The following is a 21,151-nucleotide window of genomic DNA, read 5'->3' on the forward strand; positions in this document are numbered from 1 at the left end:
TACTTTTCTGATCCTTGGGCTCCTCTTAGGGGAAAAATAGCCAAAAGCCCAGCCGGTGTGGCTCAGTGGTTGAACGTCAACCCATGTACCAAGAGGTCTCCAGTTTGGCCCCCAGTGGGAGGAGGGCAGGAGGCGGCCAACAGATGTTTTTCTTTCATAGATGTTTCTCTCTCTCTCTCCCTCTCCTTTCCTCTTTCTCTAAAAAAAAAAAAAAAATCAATTAAAACTATTGCCAAAGCCCAGCTGGCATGGCTCAGCACCGACGTCTGATCCAGGAGATCGAGGTTCAGTTCCAGTCAGGGCACATGCCTGGGGTTCGGGCTCTATTCCCAGCAGGGGGCATGCAGGGGGCAGCCGATCAATGACTCTCATCGTTGATATTTCTAGCTCTCTCTCTCTCTCCCTTTCTCTGAAATCAATAAAAATACGTTTTTTAAAAATTGCCAAAAAACAGGGGCAATGCTAATAGTTGGCATTTGACTCTTACATAGGGAGGATATTTGTACTCAGGCCCTGCCCCTTCCTCTTTTCCTGGAACAAACTGAGGAGATGAAAACAATTCAAAAAAAAGAAACAGAGATAAGCACCCTCTCCAGCAGAAGAGAATACGGGTTTCTTCTAAATCACTGAGGATTTACTAAGCATCTACTTTGTGGCAGTACTAGGGCCAGGCACTCTGGGGATTAGCGATATCCCTGACCTTTCAAAGCTTGCAATCTAGTTAGGGAAACAAACATATGCAAAGCCTGGGTGATAATGTTATAATGATTACATCCTAAAACAGGGTGAAACAGATTATTTGTGTTAATTGAGTCCGAAAAGGAAACACACCACAGGCTTGAGAATTCTGGGAAGGTTTCCTGCAAGAGGAATTCAGGCTGAATCTTGAGGCATGAGTAACTTCCTTTGATGTTATCTTTGATTCTTTCTTTCTGTCTCCTACATCCAATTGGTCAGTCACAAAGGCCTACCAGTTCTTTTCAAATGACTCACACCAGTCCCTTACTTTCCAGTCCAGCGGCCATTATCCCAGCTCAGTCCCTCATTACTTCTTACCTAGAGGTGTCCTAACAGTCTATTAACTTGTCTCTTTGCCCCCGGCCTTTACCTTTTCAATCCACACTGTCTTTCGGATTAGCCTTCTTAGTTTATCATGTCACTCCGATGATTCCTTCATTCCAACTTCCCTTTAACTCAAATTCCTTGAGCACCTACTGTGTGCCAGGCATCCCTCTTCAGTCTTCCATACACTAGGGATACACCACTCTTCTGTGTACTAGGGGTTTGGTGTGGAACAAGACAGGCAAGGAAGATCCCCGCTCCCCTGGAACTTACATACTAGTTACAAAAAATTCCGACAGTGACCCATTGCTTTCAAGATTAGAGTCCAGACTCCCCTGGCAAGGCCCACCCTATTTGTCCCCCAGCCCCCCTAACCCCCGCCACTTTCCAGCAGGATTCTTCAGCTGGGCTCACTGTCCTGCACACACACTGCATTGATCTGCAATCCTTGCGCCTTCCTGCCCAAATTCTTCAGGGCCTCGCTGGAGCCCCGCAGCCTCCCTCCTCCCTCGGGCCTCCTCCGAGGCCACTCTCTGCCTCTCTCACATCAGAGTGTCACAAGTTACATTATCACCTAGTCCACTTGGCCGTGCCTTTCCTCCCCCCACTGACTAGACTGCAAGCTGCTGAAAGGTTCTGACGCTGTTCTATATTTTTCCACCCTGACCTCCTCTAGCACCTGGCACAATATTGTGCAAATAATAGTTTTTCTCCCTTCCTCCCGTCTCCTTTGTTCCCTCCTAACAATAACAACTAACCCTGTGAAGCACTTTACAAAGTGTTTTCATACGGATTGTCTTCTCTAAGCTGCACAGTACCCTCGGATCAAATATCAATAAATATTTAATGGATGTATAGGTCAAAAGAGGAAGGCATTCCAGGCGAGGGAAATACCGCCAGCAAACGCACAAAGACAGGAATGACTGGCACGGGCAGCCGGTCAGTGTGGGAGCACAGCCCTGGGGAAAATTTGGAACATGAAGACTAAAGGTAACAAAACACAAGCAGAAAAACAAACCCCGCCTCCCACGTGGTTAGCAGTTAGGCGTAGTTATTTATTTTTAAACTAAAATATATTATTGACTCACATAAATACAGTCATTGGCTTTTTATTCCAGCAGTTTATTTATATTTGAAAATGGAATATTTTTTTTATTAAAGTACAGTTGACGTACAATATTATGTTAGTTTCAGGTGTACAACATAGTGATTCTACACTTATATACCTGATGATGTGATCCCCATGATGTTTAGTAACCATCTGTCACCGTACAAAGTTATTATATTATTGACTACATTCCCTGTGTATAAATTACATCCCCATGACCTATTTTACAACTGGGAGTTTGTACTTTTAATCCCTTCACCTTTTTTACCCAGCCCCCACTCCCTTCCCTGGTGGCAAACATCCGTCTGTTCTCTGTATCTAGGAGCCTGTTTCTGTTTTGTTTGTTCGTTTGTGGTTTTTTCAGATTCCACATATAAGTAAAATCATACAGTATTTGCCTTTCTCTGTCCGACTTATTTCACTTAGCATAATACCCTCTAGGTCCATTCATGTTTTTGCAAAGAGCAAGATTTCACTTTTTTTATTGATGAATAATATTCCATATAGACAGTCCAATCACCCGTCGATGGACACCCAGCTTGCTTTCATACCTTGGCTATTGTAAGTAACGCTGCAATGATCACAGGGCTGCATGTATCCTTTCAAATTAGCGTTTTCATTTGCTTTGGATAAATACCCAGAAGTGGAACTGCTGGGTCGTAAGGCAGCTGTATGTTTATTTATTTATGTCTTCATGTATTTATTTATTTATCTTTAACCCTCACCCGAGGATATTTTTTTCATTGCTTTTCAGACAGAGTGAAAGGGAGAGAGAGAAACATCAATGTGAGAGAGACACATCGACTGGTTGCCTCTTGCAGGAGCCCCGACCAGGGCCACGGATGGAGCCTGCACCCGAGGTCTGTGCGCTTGACCAAAATTGAACCAACACCCTTCCGTCTTCAGGCCACCACCCTGACCTCTGACACCTGAGCCATACCGGCCAGGGCAGGCAGCTATATTTTTAATTTTTTGAGGACCCTCCATACTCTTTCCTACAGTGGCTGCACCAATTTATATTCCCACCAACAGCGGATGAAGGTTCCCTTTTCTCCACATACCAACACTTGTCATTTGGTGACTTTTTGATAGTAGCCGTTCTGGCACGTGTGAGAGGTGTATTTATTTCTAGCCTTTGTAGAAACAGTTTTTCTTTTGCAAAGCTGTAGTAAGTGTCCATAAAATTTTGTGTCCTACTTTTTTCACTTAACAATCTATGCAGTTTTTGATGCGACATAGTCTTCATAAAGGCCATTTGTCATGCATGTGTAATATTCCAGAGTGGCTGCATCTGAAATGTACTTACCCATGGTTCTACTGTTGGACACATGTTGTTTCCCATTTTACACCATTATAAGCACTGCAACAAACCTCTTGTGCAGAGAGAAGAAATGGAACAAAACTGGGTCTTTGGTAAGACCTCAAAGTGCTCTAGGAAGGTTCACCTGAGCCTAAAGTGTCTCTGGACTTTTCTGTCATCTGAGCCAGTAAAATTGATCCTTTATTGCTTAAGCCATGCGGAGTTGTATTTTCTCTGACTTGTAACCCACATTATCCCACCTAACATAAGGGCTCCGAAGGCGGGGCCACACTTGTCTAGCTCACTGCCATAACACTATCTGAATCCTCAGTCCAAGGCATGGCGGCCTGTACAGAATAGGAGCTTAATAAATGCATGCAGAAAAAAAGAATATGAACTCTCTTTTTTTAAAAATTGATTTTAGAGAAAAAGGGAGAGGAAGAGAGGGAGAGAGAAACATTGATGTGAGAAACATCCATCTGTTGCCTCCTGAACGTGCCCCATCCAGGGATTGAACCCACAACCTGGTATGTGCCCTGACCTGGAATTGAACTAGGAACCTTTTGGTGCACGGATGACTCTCAACTGAGTGACACCAGCCAGGGCAAGAATATGAACTCTTATCTTAACAGTGATATAGAAGGAATTCAGTATTTTTCTCAATGTTTGATCTTATCAATAAAAATGCTGCCTCTTCCTCATATTTGCTACTAATAAATCTTTAGTCTTCTGACCTTTAGTTTTTTAATCCAGAAGTTTTAATTTTTATGAACTAGAATGTTTTCCTTTGTGACCTTTATTTTTTTGAGATATAATTGACATATACCTTCATGACCTTTAATACTAAAATTCTAAATGGGTCTCCTCTCAGAGTTGATATTCAATTGTATTTTCTTCTAATTTCTCTACAGTTAAGTTGTAATACTTAATTTACCTAGAATTTATTTAGGTGTATGGTTTGAGGGTAGAGGTTTTTGTTTTTAACATTTTGTGTGTGTGTGTGTATTTTTGTTTCAAATATTACAGATGTCCCTTTTTCTCCCCAATACCCCATTCCACCCCATCCCACCCCCCTCCCCAGTCCCTCCCCACACCATTGTCCCCGTCCTTGGGTTATGCATATATGCATATGAATTCTTTGGTTAATCTCTCCCCCTCCATGTTTTTAACATTTTAACCAACTGTTCAAATGCATTTCCCCCCTTTGGTTGCAATGCTTCTTTTGTCCTTTTAAAGTGCTTATATGAAATTGGGTCTATTTCTGCCTAGCCAGTCTGTTAAATTGAAGTGTAAGCTAGGTAATGTTTTACCTCTGCTGAGGCTAATAATCCTCCCAATTAAGAGGCCTTCAGTTTTTCCTTTGCCATCTTCCCTGTTTGTTCTTGCAGCTGAATATAAAAATAATTCTTTCCAGTTCTAAAAGGACTCTACAGGGATTTTTACTGTAATTATACAAAGCCTAAAAACAAATCAAGGAGGAATTGACAGCTTTACAGTTTTAACTTTGCCATCCAGGGAAGTTTTTCTTCATTAAGTTTTCCCACATTTCTCAACAAAATTTCGTCATTTCCTTCACATAGATCATTCCTCTTCAAATAAAGGTTATTTCTGGGTATTTTATATTTTAGGTTGTTTTATTTTCTTTCCCTGAGCTCTGTGAGCCTCTCTAGCAAATTAATCAAGGGAGGATCATGAGAACCTCTGATTTGTAGCCAAGTTGGACAGAAGTTGTGGATAACCTGGTGACCTTCTACTTGTGACTGGTGTCTGAAGTTAGGGTGCAGTCGTGTGGTTCTGAGTCCTTAACCTGTGGTATTGACACTATTTCCAGGTAGACAGCTTCAGAACTGAGTTAAATTGTAGGACCCCCAGCTGGTATCACAGAGAATTGCTTGGTGTGGGGGATAAGCCTCACACACTTGGGGAGCAGATGTGTCAGAGGTGGAGTGTTTCTGTGTGAGCAGCAAATACAGGAGACACAGAGGTAGAAAACTGAGTTTTTCCTAACACCCATGTTTTTCAAAAACTTTCTCCCACAATAATATATTTTATACAGCTGGCCAGTTCACACACACACACACACACACACACACACACACACACACACACACACACACACACACAGAGATAGACATAAACCAGATCTAAGGTCCCCAGACTCCTGCAAACGTGCACACTTGGGCCTGGAACACTAGCGAGGAGGAAAGACCTAGTGTTTAATTGGCACTGAATTGATGAAGTCATGAGGATGAATGGCTTCCTTCCCCTCAGCTGTCTAAGATCCTGCGGTCTAAGGCTTGGTGACCAACACCCTGCCAGGAAATTAATTACCCTGCCACCATCTACCCTCAATCCATGTGCCAGAGGGCTCCAGAGGGAGATTCCAGCAGAAAGGGCACACACATTTCAGAGTTCAAAGTAGGTCTGCCAACCCACAGAGCGCACAGAGCGGAAATTGCTCACCTTTAAAAAAAAAAAAATCTCCTTTACCCTCAGCCTAGATAAGGGTTTTCCTCGGAGAAAGGGGGGGCTACAGAATATTTAGGTCTCCAATTTTGAATTTCAAGGCCATGGTGCTTAGAATTGGGACGGGGGGTGGGGAGGAAACAATTTCTCCTTGCAAAGCTACAGTCCTAAATTGAAGCGTGGAAAAGAGGCCAGGGGCCCTAGGCTAACATCTGCTGCTGGGTCAGAGCCTGAACAAGCTCAGGCCCAAGCTCCACAGCGCTTGGCTCTGAGGAGTGAGGGAGCCCAGGGGATTATTAGAGGACCCACAGAAAACAACACAATTTGAAGAGCTGATGAAAGAGGGAACGCTGCTCCTTTCCCAGGGGACATTACCCTCCTCGGTCAAATGATCATGTCAGAGCATCTTTCCAGAGTAAATCTTGGAACATTCCATAGTGAAAGATTCTTTTAAATAGAGATGAAAAGTGAGCAAATCAACTTCTGGCTTTAGAAACAGTTTTTAAAATGTTCCAATGCACAATTTGGTTGAAATACCACATCCTTATCAGGATTTTTCTGTTCAGGGGCGGGGACGAAAGAAGAGGCGGGAGGACAGGGGCAGTTGTTCAGCAGGCAAGGAATGCTCCTGCCGCTTTCCCCAGGCCGGGCCCGTGCTCCTGGTTTACGGGAGGCTGCTGATGGCTGCGTGTCTGGGCGGCTCTCAACACCCAGCCCCAAAAACCTGGCCTTCATGGCATAGGTCCCAGGGAGTCAGATTCAATCTCCCCTCCACAGAAGGCACAAGAGGCACAGAAGAGCTGGCTTCCGAATGACATAGCAGGGGCAATAAACTGGCCGCTGAGGTCAGGGGCAGCTTCCTCACTGCACCTCCTCAGGCCCTGAGCCTTACCACGTTCTCCTCTGGTCCCCATCCTTCCTCCATCTCTAATGGGAAAGGTTGCCAAGAGGTAAACTACCTTTCCCTCGACTACCTTCTCCTCTCAGAGGCTCTCCTTAGCCTCTGTGCCAAGCCCCTGCTCCTTTTGGTGGTGATACAACTAAACTCTGGGAAACACACACCAGAGGCCCTTTTTTTGTCCAAGGACTCTCAGTGCCCTGGTTCTAGCCTCTGGAGTGTCTCCAGAACACTTAATTATCTCCAACTGGAATCTCTGCTTATCCCAAGCCCTGAAGGCCCAGGTCGAGAGCCTCCCCTTCCTCTATGGCAGTACACTCACCCCTGCCCCCCTCCAGCCTGGCAAGTCTTCTTGGCACCTTGGGCAACCCCACCCTGCTTCCACCCTCTTCGTATTCTGAAAACAAGCACAGTCTAGATATACCCACGCCGAGCAAGGCTGCCAGAGAAAGTGAACCCGCGACTGGCAGAAGACAAACCCAGCTCCAGATCGGGCTTCCAATGCATTCTGAAACCTGGGGTATGAAATACCTGGCAAGTAGAAAGGGGAAGAAAAGTTATGAGAAAAATTTACATTCTTTCAATTGAAAGAGAAAAGGGGGCTAGAAGGGAAATGGCCTGGGATGAAGGAGGTTGCGTTTGTAGTTTCTTTGGTCCAGACAGGATTAGTGTAAATTCAGCTATGTCCCCATTGGGCCCTGCAGTCAACTACATTCTTGGCAAAGAAAGAGATCATTGGACTAATTGAATGATGCCCAGAGATAGCCAAAACTAAACCCTTAAATAGCTGCAGTCAGCATTTCCAGAGTGTTTTTCATGTCTGCAGAGGAAGTGGAGTTCCTCAGCTACCTCCAGTGCTGATTGGTAATCTCTAATCACAGGATCTCTGCCTCTGACCTGTTCTTTTCCAACTGAGGACACACACTGGCCAAGCTTAGGAATCCCACAAGGCCACCATCCAGACAGAGTCAAAGCTAAAGTTAGGGGCCACCTCCTACAACAAGGACTCAAGGCCACGATGTTGAGCTGCTTAACAGGGACATTCTAACTCCTCTCAATGCCACAAAGTCCTCATATTATAGTGTTTGGGATGTCCGGACCATACCTCCCAGAAGTGGGCAACACTGTGCCCATCTTCACGAGGCACTGAAATTATGTTCTTTCATTACAGGAGGCTGCTTATGGCTGCGTGTCTGGGCAACTCTCTTTTCTCTGAAAAGCGAAAAGAAATCAGACCAGGAGCTCGAAGAGACATATTAACATAATTTATTAAATTCACCATACAAAGAATATAGCACAGGAAAAAAATATAAGAACTGGAAAGGCCCATGGGAATCAACCAGTCTGAACCCCTGGTTTTACAAATGAGAAAACTGCATGAAGGAACCAGAACACCATTACAGACGAAGCCAGAGTGTGACGCAGAAACACCCAGGCTTAAGGCTTCCAGTCTTGAACCAAACAGAACCTAAAGACTCAATCTATGTTTATTTTTAATTTTTCTGTGTCCTATAGCACCACATTCTGATGCTTTTCTCCCTCTTGAGGCTACAGGAAGAGCCCAAAAGAAAACATTAGTGTGGCAGGGTCATTCTAAGCCAGGAGGACAACAGACCCACAATGAAGCAGAGGGGCGCAGGGGCATTAGGGGAAGAATTCAGTTCCTCCCCAAGAGTCCGGATCACCCTCTTCCCCCAAATATACACCCAGACCTGATGTCTCAGGGCAAACACACCCACCTTCCTGAGGTACAGATCAGGTGTGGCGGAGGAAGGGGTAAGATGCAGGTAGAGGAAAGAGACAGATTTATAACAATGTCGTTCTGAAATGAAGTCCAATGGAAACACCTTTGCCAATGTCAAGGAAATCCAAACGTCGCGAGAGAAGGCTGTGAAACTCAGGTACTGAATCAGTTGTGAGATACAAGCAAAAAACACCAATAACTTAGCAAAATAAATACAATGAGAGTTTCGCTGAGATTGATATAACCCAGTAAAAATCATTTTTAGGCTCTGAGTCAGTCAAGATGACTGAGGTGTACCTTGTACTGCATCTTAGGGGAATCCCTAAGAGATTCTGGGAGTCTTCAAAGCAGAGAAGTCACACATAACTGCGGCCCTACACAATCTTTCTGCTCAAAGCCACTCCGAGTGCACATTCCCTTCTCCCCAGAAAGACAGGCCGGCCAGTCAAAGATGAAGGAGACCCGGGTCTGCATGAGCTGAGGGTGGAGCCAGTGGAAAAACAGTTTGTTGCTAAGAACTGAGCTGTGTTTTTGGAAGGAACTCTGTTCCCCCAGGACACTCTCCAATCACTGTGAACATCTGCATCTCCATCTTCTAGGGCTGAGGCAAATCTTGTCATCTCTTCACTTGTCCCGCCTGGATGAGGGCCTGGGGCAGCTGAACTCCAGTCTACAATGGAAGGGAGGCTCTGCTAGGAGAAAACAGTGACTACAGGGGTGAAGGTCCCGCCCTGGCTCCTGCCAGTGGGATCCTGTGGTCCAAGGGCTGCAGTGTCCAGACGAGGCGCTCATCCTCGATCCACCCAGCATCCCCAGGACAGGAGTTCAGAATCAGCGGGTACACAGACCCAAGCCCTGAGGGCAGCCAGGGAACAGTCAGAAAGTCAAAGTCAGTGCTAATGGCCTACAGGGGTGGTGAGTTTCTCCGCAGGCAAGAGAGGCGAGGCCAGGCGAGGCGGCAGCAACAGCAGCACCCTTCTCAGCTCAGGTTTCCACCACTCGGATGAGAGGCATGGGCTTAGGGCTGGGGGGCTTGGCTATCCTAACGCTGAAAAGAAAATTGGCAACACTGAGTCCTGGGCTGTTGCCCACCCTGCACAGAGCCACCCCTCCGTATCTGTCTCTGGGATCCTACACTTCAGGGCTGGCTGAGCTCTTGGGTTCCAAATGCTTTGAAACAGTCACTGCCAGTGACACCTACAGGAAGACTTGGGGGTGGAGCTTTTGTCTGGTGGCAGGGGTGCTGAAAGAGAGGGGGCCAGCTAAACAACTGAGAAGGGATGTAGCTGTGATTCTTGATTTTTTTCAAAGTCTTGGAATTTTTTGTGAATCTCTTGAGGGGAAAAAAAGGTCCTCTTCCTAGAAATATGCACGTATTATACCTACACAATTTTTGCATACAATTGCAGAGGGTTCATATGCCTCCATGGGCTGTTCGTGGGCCTCCCGGGGTTGTGGTAGCACCCTCTATTCTAACCTGGTTAGAAAATGGTTCAGGTGGGGAATGGGTCAGATTAGAGACTGAGAGAATAAACTGGGATTTAAAAGAGCCTTGCCCTTGCCTTAGCACTAAAGGTCTGTCACAGCTCTGTCCCTCTTTCCTTCACTTCCTCCCTGGCCCCACTCCGCACAAGCCCACTCACCTGCCCACATTGTCTGTCTTGGCCCAGGTCTGGGTGCTGAAGTTGGCGTGACTGATCTGTTTCTCTATCAGGTGTTCCATCCGGTCGTGCATCTCTAAATTCTGTACCACGAGTTATGAGGTTAGAATTCGCCCCCTTCTGGCTTGCCATTCATCACAGTTAACTAGCTCACTCTGGTGTCTGCACCTCTGTGGTGTTTGTGCTGCTATCGCCCTGCCCCCCCCACAAGCACCATCACCAGGGTGCCCTCTCGCGTCTTCCCCAATCCAGATGGCTCTCTTCCTCCAGTAACTGCTCCAGCCCCCTTCCCTGAGGAGTGTTCTCTCCCTAGCTCTGTGCGGCACTGATCATGTCCTGTATCTCCTCCCTATACATTTCCTGTATGTAATTTCCTGGAGTCAGTTGAGACGTTTATTGCCCTTGTTGATATGCTACTCCATAAAGTATTCTTAGGTCTTTTTAAAAAAATGTACTTTATCTCTAACTCTAGATGGCAAGCTCCCTGAAGATCAACAACCCTGTCTCCCATTTCTTTTTATCTCCCCGCCACAGGGAAATTTCACCCAGTGGCTGCAAAGCAATCTCCAGGAAGTCAATGGACAGGAAGGCTCTGAGCTAAGGTGGAAATGAGACTAAGAACTCACTAGCTAATCGAGCCCATCGCCTTGGCCATGGAGAGACTCCCCTATAGAATGCCTCATACTTCGAAGCCCAGCTCTGTGGTCAGCTCCTCTGCTAAGCCCATAGGCAGAATTAAGGGCTTGCCTTAGTGCTGCCAGGACTCGGGGCTTGTACCATGATGACATAGCTCTTCAGAGTGGGCACAGGTCCTACCATTGTTAGCAACTCTCTGAAGGTTCTCAGAAAATGTTTACTCAGCTAAACTGAAGATCAGCCAGATACTCACTTCCGAGCAGCAGCCAGACAAGACCCCCACCGCCCAGGACCTGTCCCTCCCCAATGTCCAGTCTTCTCTTCAAGGGCCTGCTCCCTTCCTGGGGCTGCCCGACTCACGCACCTCTGCTTCCAGGTAGGCCATTTTCTCCTTGAGCTCCTGGATGGTGGTGTCCTTTGACTGGATCACAGCTTTTGAATTCTGGAGCTGCAGAGATATGGGAGACACTGGAGCTCATCTGAAATGACTCATTACACACTCATCAAACTTGGCCCTGCTGCCCAGGGGGAGCCAGCAGAGACTAAAGGCAGAGTCTGCACCATTCACATGACTCGTTTGGCTTTTCTCTAAAAGCCTTGTTTCAGTCAGTATTAAACTCTGGGCTATCCCAGGTGTGGGGGTAGGGAGTGTGAGGGGAATATCACTCTGATAATCCAAAATAATGGACGATTCCAAAACCATTCCATTCAACTTTGGGGAATACAACTTTTTCATTCATTTAAGAAATATTTATTGAGCGCTTACTATATGATAGGCCCTATTGTAGACAACGGGAAACAGCAGTGAACAAAACAGAAAAATCCTGGCCCTCATGGAGCTGATGTGCAGCAAAAACACCCTGCCACTTAGGGGTCTTAAGTTCTCAAAACAATTCTGCAAATTGGCATATCTTGCATATGCTACCCTCCAGCTCAGGTGGGGGAAAAGCAGAAAATCTGCCACAAAGTTCTGGGTTGATAACCTTCACATAGGTGAGTTTACTGTGACTCGGTAACATAAATGTGTTTTATGTAACATGAATGTAAGCCAAGCTCCCCAGGAGAATAGATAAATAAAAGCGTAGACTTGACAGGCAAACAGTAAACAGGGCTAGTCAATGCGGTGACTTCCAGAGCGGGGATATCTGACCCTGCTTACCTGCTCTATCATTTGCCGCACTTTCCGCTGCTGGCTCTTAAGCATGTCGTCCAAGTGGTGGATCTTCTCCCGCAGCCCAGCCACTTCCTTTTCCAGGTTAGCAGCCCTGGGGATGAAGAGCAGATGGCTGAGGCAAGGGGGGAAGACGCTCTGTCCACCCGGTCCCAGACAGAGCCTTGGGCTCTGGGTCTCCATCTGGTTTGCTGCCCTCTGCCCAATTCCGCAGTGCTCTGCTCTAAGGAGCAGATGGGGGACGGTCACACTGGAAGCATCACTAGAGATCATGTAGTCCAAATGAGGAAACTGAGGCTTAGAAAGGTGAGAAGTGGTAAGTCATTCTGGATAGTTCCAGAGGGTAAAACTGGAACCAATAGGTAGATGTTCCAGGGCAGCAGTTCTTATGTAAACGCAGGAAGACTTTCTCAGTATGGAAGCTGTCAGAAATGGGCTGCCTTGTGTGTAGGGAGCTCCTCAATCCTGGAAAGAATCAAGTAGAAGCTGCTCATTGTATTTTTCGTCAGCACAGCTTGCGAGGAAGTTATTCGACTTTACCCTCAAATAGTTTACGGTGAGTTGTTGTTTGGCGGGGAGGAAACCATGGTGTAAAAATGCCCCATCCACATCCGGGGAAACAACCTGTGGGATCATGTGCAGCAGCGGCAGATGCTCTCCCAGCTCTTGATCTTGGCTCTCAAAACAAAACCCTTTTCTTGAGGTTATTACTCCATGGAAAATGAACTCCCTGGAGATGGCAGCTTCCCAAACACTATCTGCCTGGGCAGGGCCCCACCCTGAGCTGGCATACTGTGAGTCAGAGCTGGAAATCCGACGTCAGTACCAGCCTCTTCCCCACGTCTGGCCACCCTGGGAGCTGCAGGCTTCACGGCCTGCCCTCCCCTCCCTGCATTCCAGCTTCACGGCCAACAGGGCCCTTACTTCTCTTGTTCTGCTTGGCAGTCAGTATTCTTGATCCGAAGTTCCTCCAGGGCCGCTTCCCCTTCCCTGACCTTCTCCAGTAAGGCCTGATGCTCCTGGGGGGGGCCAAAGGGAAGAAAATCTAAGATGGGGAGATGGCAACAGGTTCTGCATTTGGGGTGAGATGGCCACCAGGGCTGGGGCTCAGCCCCTACTGGGCCTGGGACAGCTGCCAAAGAGCAGCAGGCCAAGCTGGTTTGATGGGGCGCCCTCCACTGTCAGGGAGAAGCCTTCCCACCCTCAGCACACAGAAACTTCCCAGCCTCACCCAGCGGCCCGGAGAGAGAGCCTGGCCCTGTATTACCCAGGCCCACCTGCCAGCGATGGCTGCCCATGCCTCAGAAACCTGGCCAAGTGGCTCCTTAAGAAGGGGCTTCCAGAGCCCATAAAGAGCAGCTGTACAAGAACCCAGGTAAAATGGAAATGGGCTCAACTCTAGTTAGCAAGGGCCGAAGTTAGATGAGAAGAAAGGCCTTTCCTTCCTTCAAGGCTAAAAGATACTCGAAGGTATTTGCCAAAGGAAGCTGCGAAGTGTGCTTTCTCGGAACTGCTCAGAAAGGAGTCCCCACCAGCATCTCAGCGATCCCGGGCTGCGCCCTGAAGAGCAAGGCTCCCACAGTTACCGTCTCCATCCCCAGCAAGCGCCTCTGCAGCTCTCTGACTTCCAGCTCTTTCTGCTCCGCCCTGTCCTCTGCTCTCTGAAGGGCCACGTGGCTCTGCTCTGCTTCTCTCTGGTATCGGCTGAGTGTGACCTAAGATGCAGGATGGTGATGTATAAAGTAGCAAGAAAAAAGACCAAATGTGGGTAAAAACCTTAGAAAAGAACCTATGAACCTGGGTGCGGTGATGGGAGAAAGGGGACAACTCCAATGAGCACATGGCCACCTCCCATCATTGCCCCAGGACCACTCGGGACAGTACATTAGCTCCATCTCCAGGGTTCAGTGGCAGGTCATTGGTCAAGCTCTTTAGAGTAACACCTGGAAGTAAGCACCGCTTTCCAATGGCTTCTTCTCCATCCCCACGTGTCCTCCAGTGCCACCCAAAGTCACCCAACAGTGTGACTTTCGCACTAATGCAAACAAGGAGGATCCAGGGGAGGGTATCCCCACGTCCTTGCTTCGATTCCCCAACTCTTCCTCACCCTCACTTCAAGCCACACCCCAGCCTACGTAACAAAGGCCAAAGTCTACTAACTACCAGGAAGAATTCGTTTCTTTTATCTAAGATGATAAACTAATTTGGAAAGAACAGAAGCATAGTTTTAGAATGAAAAGTAAAGTTGGAACTTGCTTCCTTTCCTCCCACATGCATTTTGCCAACTCCTAATTTTCCTTCAGGTCTCAGCTCAGACCCCCCTGCTTCCAGAAGCCACCAAGCCTGGGTGAGATACCCAGAGGACACACAGCCCCTCCCTCTTAGGGCACTGAGCAGATTTTGCCCAGTCACTCACGTGTACCCCCCAGCAGGCCATCAGCTTCATGATGGCAGAGACCTGGAGCACCATTACATTTCCAGGGCTCAGCACAGTATCCATCACACAGTCATTGCTTGATAAAATCACAAATGGAACTGACGTTCATCTAGTCCAATGCTCTCCTTTCCCAACTAAAAGGTCAAATGACCTATTCAAGGTTACATAGCTAGAACCCAGTTACTTCATCATCCATTTCAGTGCTTCCCAGTGACCCCACACTGGCTCCCCCTTCAGTTACTAAGAGAGCCCTGGTAACCTCTGGAAAGCCTAACCAGCCCTGGGAAAATAGAACACCAGAAGCCAGTTTGTCCAGCTCCTCCCAAAGGCAGAATTAGGGAGGAGAAAGTAATGCCCAGGATGATGTGTGATAGCACATGTCCCTGCTACACACCAGCCCTGTCCAGGGCAAACTCACTGCAAATCCCTCCTGACAGCAAGCATCCAGTAGAACAAGAAACCAGGCTTAATGGCAGGTTGTTTTCATGGTAATTGACAACCTTACCCTTCCTACCCTCAGGTTCAGCAAAGTGGACCACAGAGTCTAATTCATTAGGAGAGACTGAGAATATCCCACATTAGCCTGGCACAGGCCAGCCCCATGGGCAGGAACTTAGAAACAAGGCCTCTCATTTCTGTACATAAACACTGTACCCAGGTCGATGTTTACTCGGAGCAATAAGCCAGGGACTGATCCTCCCACCCCACTGTAGGCTCACAAAGGAGATAGAAAACCACACTACCTGCTACATCTGTCCCTGTAACTCCAGCCAACCTCTTCATCGTAGGAATGTGCCAACCTACCCCAACAGTGGGACCAGCCCAAGGAATACCTCCTGTTTGCAGGGGGGTGCTATGTACCACGGCGTTAAGGGCAGCCCCCCCTAAGAAACCATGGGCGTGTGGCCACAGCTGCCAGGGGCCTTCTAGCCTTGGGCTTTTACTCAGGACACTTGCTCAAGCTTTGAAACTCAGGGCTAACAGAGCCCTCTATGTGTGACCCAAACCGAGAACTACTTCACAATGCCTCTCCATGCAGAAATTTCTCTCCAAAATGCACAGTCTGGTCAGTACTGCAGCCTCAACCTCCCCTTGCTCCCATTCTCCAAGAAAGTAGGGCAAACTGGTCACCAAACTGGTACATCACCAGCCACATTATCCAAACCGTGGAATCGGAGTGCATGTGGCAAACTCCTTTACTGCATGGCTACTTTGTTCTGATACCAAACTAATCTCAGGATGGCCCTAAGTTCAAACTATTTAGGAGATCACTGATCATTAATAAAAATACAGGATATCTTACATTTCTAAAACCCTTTAGAGTAATAAATATATTTACATATATTATCAAACACAATCCACACGCCAAACATATTTCATAGCCACTTTTTTACAAAAGTTGAAACTAATGCTTAGGAAGGTTAATTCTTGGCTCAGATAACACTTCAGCTACTCTAGAGGCAGCCAAGCATTCTCAGTGCCTTCTTCCTCACTCTCAGTCCTCCCCTCAAAACCCTATCTCATGAAAGGGAAGACTTTGGGTGGCCTTCCTCCTTCCACCAGCTCCTGGTATGTCTGGGCAGGGCATAATCTATCATTACATATTTATGACAAATACCTTACATGTGGATGAACAACAGAAGGTAACAGATGGCTACAGAGTAGTTAGAAAAACTGTCCAGTATTTGCCCAATGTTTCTCAGATTATACTCAGAGAATTTCTGGAAAGTATGGAAGACCTCACACACTTTTAACAGTACGGGGGCTTCACTTTCTATTTATAGATTTGTATTTTTAAATTTTTCTATAATAACCCAGTATAACTTACAACAATAACTGAGGTATTTGTTCAAGATCACAGAGCTCCACATAGTAAAGCCAAGACTACATCTAAAGTCTCCCAACTCCATGGGCACAGTTCTTTCTACAACCACAAAGGACTGTCCACTCATCTAGTCCACACGAGGTGCCTAGGATACGCCAGGTATTGTGCCAGGCACTGGGGATGCAGTGGTGAACTTGACAGCAACTGTCCTTGCCTACATGGGACTGGGAGCTCAGTAACTCTTATCCTCGTACTTAGTGAAACATCTTCTGAATTGCCTGCTATGCCAGACCAGCACCACTGTTCAACTTCAGTAGAGCAGAGAATCAAGAGCTGACCTTTGAACTATGGGCTGGCCTTGGACGGCAAAATCCATAAACATCCAGGAGAGGGAAAAGCCCTAGGCCTCAAAGCCTACCCTTTGCAGTTGATGGCACCCAACCAGAAAAACATGAGGTCCATACTGAGAAAGTCACTGGCACCTGTACCCAGAAGCCCAACCCTTGGGGCACCTTCTGCCCAAATCCCAAATCTCACCTCAAAAGTCACACGGTCTGACCGGTGCTGCTGCTCGGCCTCTTGCAGCTTGGCAAGCAAGTCCCGCACAGTCTTCCTCAAGCTCTCGACATCTTCATTTATATAGGTGTCCACCTACAGCCAGAGCAGGAAAGGGTAGGTGAAGTCACTATGCTTGTGACTTGGTAAGAGACGGTTCTCCCCACAACACACACTTGTTTGGGCCACCTTGTCCAGACCACCTTCACAAAGGAATTCACATCACACACGGGATGAGTTAGTCTAAGGCACCCAGGAGTCCTGAGTCAGTCCTATGAAAGCACTCTCTCCTCATACTGTGGCAGGCAGTTAGACAGACATCAACAGGGCAAGGACAATGGGCCAGGTACAGAAGGGCACCAGGGCGCAAAGCCCTGGATGCCTAGCAAAGGACAACTGTCCAGTGGGACCTTGCTCCCAGGGCGACCTTTCCTCCCCTAGCATATTGATGGTCATGCGGTAGCTTGGACCCCCTGACCTTTCCTCCCTAGAGATAACAGCTAGGCCTCAGCTGTATTTCAGCTCTAGGCCCATAAAAGCAGCAAAACCTGACAAGTGACACCAAGGCTGACCTCAGGACCAGCTGCATTGACTAATGACCCCCTGCCCCAGCACGACCCTGAAAGGACACACCTGGAAAGCTGATGAATATTCTATTAAGGTCTTCCCCTGGGACCTTCCCTAAGGTCTCCATCCTTAAGCCCTTAGGACAGAGGACCCAGAGGCTTTACTTTCTCCTCTCCTTTCCCCTCCCCCATGTTACCATTACCTTCCTCACTCCCAAGCTCCTAGGGCCCTTCCTTTGCCTCTATAACTTAGTTCCTCAGCCCATTTCTTCTAAGGAATTACTTCTCTTACCTCTGTGATTTTATAAATAAATGTTGTCTTATAGTTTGAGTCTTGGCACTGAATTCTTTCCTAGCCAGAACTCAAATACCAAGGTTGCTGAACCCAGGTCCCATCTGGTCCCACTGGTCTAACACCCAGTGCCGTTCCCATTGCCTACAACAATACCCTAAAGAACTCAACTAGCCTCCTATAATCCTATTATTTTAGGACACAGCAATTTATATACATACGTGTATCAACTGACTGACAGGTATGATTAGACAGTCCTCACGTACATGTCCTATTTCCATCAGACGAGCTCTCTAAGAGCAGGGACCTTGTTCCCTTTGGACTACAGTTCCCTGAGGGCAGGGACTATGCCACACCCATCACAAGGGGAGAGTTCCAAAGACACATCTTTCATTGTTCTCTGCGCCTGGCACTAAGATTAGTATATAAAGGGTTACTGATGGATGGGCAGATTCAGGGCAAAAAGCACCCAATAAGCCCAGGGATCCGAATCCATGTAGGAAAAGGTGCTTCCTTGATTTTACTGAGTCTCCTGCAGACATACCCAATCATGGGTTGGTGTTAGGGCTGAGCTGGCATGTAGAGTCTCAGCCCCATCTCTGTAGCACAAGTACCAGACACCTCAGGGAAGGAGCAACACCTCCAAACCAAAGCACGGCTGGAGGAGGTCTCAGTCAGATCCCAGTCGCTGCATTATTACTTAGTCCCGTGGGTCTTCACTTCTCTACCTGTGAATCAGAAGGTTCCTTACCACACCCTGGCTTACAGGCTGCCTCAGAAACAAGATCATATCTGATGGGGCTTGGAGCTCATGAGAAGAGGCTGAATAGATAATACCAGGTATCATTACAACTTGTTGCCAACAGCGTATTTACCAACTATGGTGATTCAGGGGAAGAGAAAAAGCCAAGCTGCACCTCTGAGGTGAGTCACAAAGTTCCAAATCTGGCCTTCAGCAAGCTATCCAGGCAATGCCCCACACTTGGACCCATGCTGCTGGGCAGGCAAGGACAATTTAAATGGCTCCTGGAGCAGAATTACTGTGTGTTCAGTTCAAATGGTGTTCTCAGAAGACTACTGAAGGCCATGGAGAATTTTCATGAGAGAAAAAGGGAGTTAGAAAACTTTACTGTAGGATTTGGAAACAACCAAGATTTTAACAAAGCAATGTAGAGAGATCTGAAAACGTGGTGTTGGATAAAAAGGAAAACACGGAAATAAAGCAGAAGTCCACTAAGAAAATCGAAAACACATTTACTAGGCATATTTAAATCATGTGTTGAGTATATTAGAGAAAGTACAGCCATAGAAGGAAATACTACGTTGTTATTCAAAACATGAGGTAGATCTGCACGTACAGACGTGGAAAGAAGGCTATACAATACTCTTCAGTTTAAAAAAATAAAAAAGTAAGCAAGGAATACTTATTTACCATGACCCTGTATTTGTGAAAAGAATGTGTATATTATATACAATATGTATATAATAATATATACACCAATATACATACATAGGATATTTAAATATGGTTATCTGTTTTTTAAACACTCTTACCTTTGGCTAAACATTATAATAACCTGAAGAGCTTTTAAAAGTCCTGATGCCCAGGCCACATCTCTGACCAATTAAATTACAATCTCTGGGGACGGCACACAGGCATCCTGTCCTTTAAAACTCCCAAGGTCATCCCAATGGGCAATAAAGGCCAAGAGGCACTGCTCTAGAAGGATCCACCCATTTCAATCTGTAAACAGTGGATGCTTCCAAGGAGTGGGATTAGGGAAGGAGAATTTCTATTTTATATGTTTCTCCATTGTTTGAATTTTTACAGCAAGTTAGTTCTACTATTATATGCAGTGAGAGAGAGAAAGCAATAAACAAAGGGATACGGAAGGAAGATATCCGGCCTCCTGGCTCAGCAGTCATTACCCCTGTTTTCCTTGTCACCTACCTCAGGTGGGCTGCTATACAGGGTCGTGGGACTTTGACTAAAACCATTTGGCTTCTCTAGCACCACCTGTTCAAAAAAATAAAATAAAATAAAGCTGGTAGTTAAAACAGTCCCAAGCAACAAACTTCAAAACATTATTCTTCTAAGATCTCAAATCTTAGGTAGGTAGATGATTGAGAGAGAGAGAGAGAGAGAGAGAGAGGAGATTGAGGAGGAGGGAAAGGGAGAGGAGGGAAGAAAAGAGAAGAGGAAGGGAAGGGGAAGGAAAGGGAAAGGGGAGGGGAAAGGAAAGGGGAAGGGAAAGGGGAAGGGGAGGGGAAGGAAAAGGAAGGGGAAGGGAAGGGTAGACTCCCAGTGCAGTGTGGGAAAATGGAAAGGAGAGAAACATGTGCTGCCTTGAGAGGGAGTATCTAGCCCTGTAGGCAGGGTGAAGGAAACCTCAGGCTAAAACCTTTCAACAGGCTGGCAAATATGCAGGTCCACTCCTTGCAGCCCAGGGAATACAAGCAGCTGCCTGCTACAAACAACTGCCCTTGCCCCTTAGGGATCCTGACAAGGTTCCAGAAATCATAAATCAAAACGGGAAGCAGCATTTGCTGCAATTCTTTCCAACCCCAAACCTGACTATTCATCACATGACCACTGGCTGTGCAAACAAGGGGCTGGACTTCTGGGCCAGTCTCTGAGCATATATGTTCTTCAGTCACCTGACAGAGCACCTCCCACAAACAGATGTGAGCTCAGGCAGTGAAAGTCCCACTCTCAGCCAAAGCAAAATGCATTCAGGGGAATCGGCCACACAGTCAGTACACGCCCAAGCCCAAGAGGAACTTGGCCAGCACTGGCTTCTAGGTCCCGATTCCCCCAGGGGCTGCTGGAGAAAGACCACCCCCACAAACCAAATGCAAGTGAAGGAGAGACAACTCAGAATCTAATGGGGCGGGGTGGGGGGAAAAGTCATGGAAAAGCAGGGAAGCTCTGCGCTCCTGAGGACATTTCTATCCTCAGATTTTAGAAAAGCAGGATCCCAGGAGTGTCTATCCCAAGAAGCCTCTCCAATTAGTTCAGTTGAACACACACTTACTGATGATTTCTGTATCCCAGCCCCGGTGCTGGGTGTGGGGACAGAGAGACAGGCGTAAACCCTAAGCTCAAGGAGCTGCCCCTCCAGGGTAGGGGTAGCGATATACACAGATAAATAACAGACAAGGACCGAGAGCTCCAATTTATTATACTACAGGTGTTACCCAAATTAAGCAAGGTCAACTTATCAGTTTGGATTTATCGGTGATTGTCTGATTTATCAGACTTTGTATTATAAGATGGATCACAGAATCCTTATAGATAAGAGGTTTTGCCAACACCTTAACAACAACTTTATTTCTATAAATCCAATTTTGGGGAACATGGGCTGAGATGTGTAAATGCCAATGCCCCCCTGGTGGAGCGCCTTACCAAGGCTGTGAGTGCACAGAGAAG

At 46.9% G+C, this 21,151-nt stretch overlaps 1 protein-coding gene across 2 annotated transcripts in view; it reads right to left on the minus strand.

The window, feature by feature from the left end:
• Window positions 1-8,083: 8,083 nt before the first annotated feature.
• Window positions 8,084-21,151, minus strand: part of TUFT1 (tuftelin 1) — a 29,666-nt gene continuing 16,598 nt past the window's right edge. For both annotated transcript variants that reach the window (XM_016217611.2, XM_087827653.1), the window contains exons 6-13: window positions 19,673-19,738; window positions 16,846-16,959; window positions 13,633-13,761; window positions 12,971-13,065; window positions 12,035-12,140; window positions 11,240-11,323; window positions 10,222-10,322; window positions 8,084-9,626 (exon numbers count right to left, since the gene is read on the minus strand). In XM_016217611.2, coding sequence (XP_016073097.1) covers window positions 9,563-9,626; window positions 10,222-10,322; window positions 11,240-11,323; window positions 12,035-12,140; window positions 12,971-13,065; window positions 13,633-13,761; window positions 16,846-16,959; window positions 19,673-19,738 — 759 coding nt within the window. In that variant the 3' untranslated portion in view covers window positions 8,084-9,562. The remainder of the gene's footprint in view (window positions 9,627-10,221; window positions 10,323-11,239; window positions 11,324-12,034; window positions 12,141-12,970; window positions 13,066-13,632; window positions 13,762-16,845; window positions 16,960-19,672; window positions 19,739-21,151) is intronic.

The sequence above is a fragment of the Miniopterus natalensis genome, chromosome 19, assembly GCF_054644295.1.
Source record: "Miniopterus natalensis isolate mMinNat1 chromosome 19, mMinNat1.hap1, whole genome shotgun sequence".
In the NCBI taxonomy this organism is placed as follows: domain Eukaryota; kingdom Metazoa; phylum Chordata; class Mammalia; order Chiroptera; family Miniopteridae; genus Miniopterus; species Miniopterus natalensis.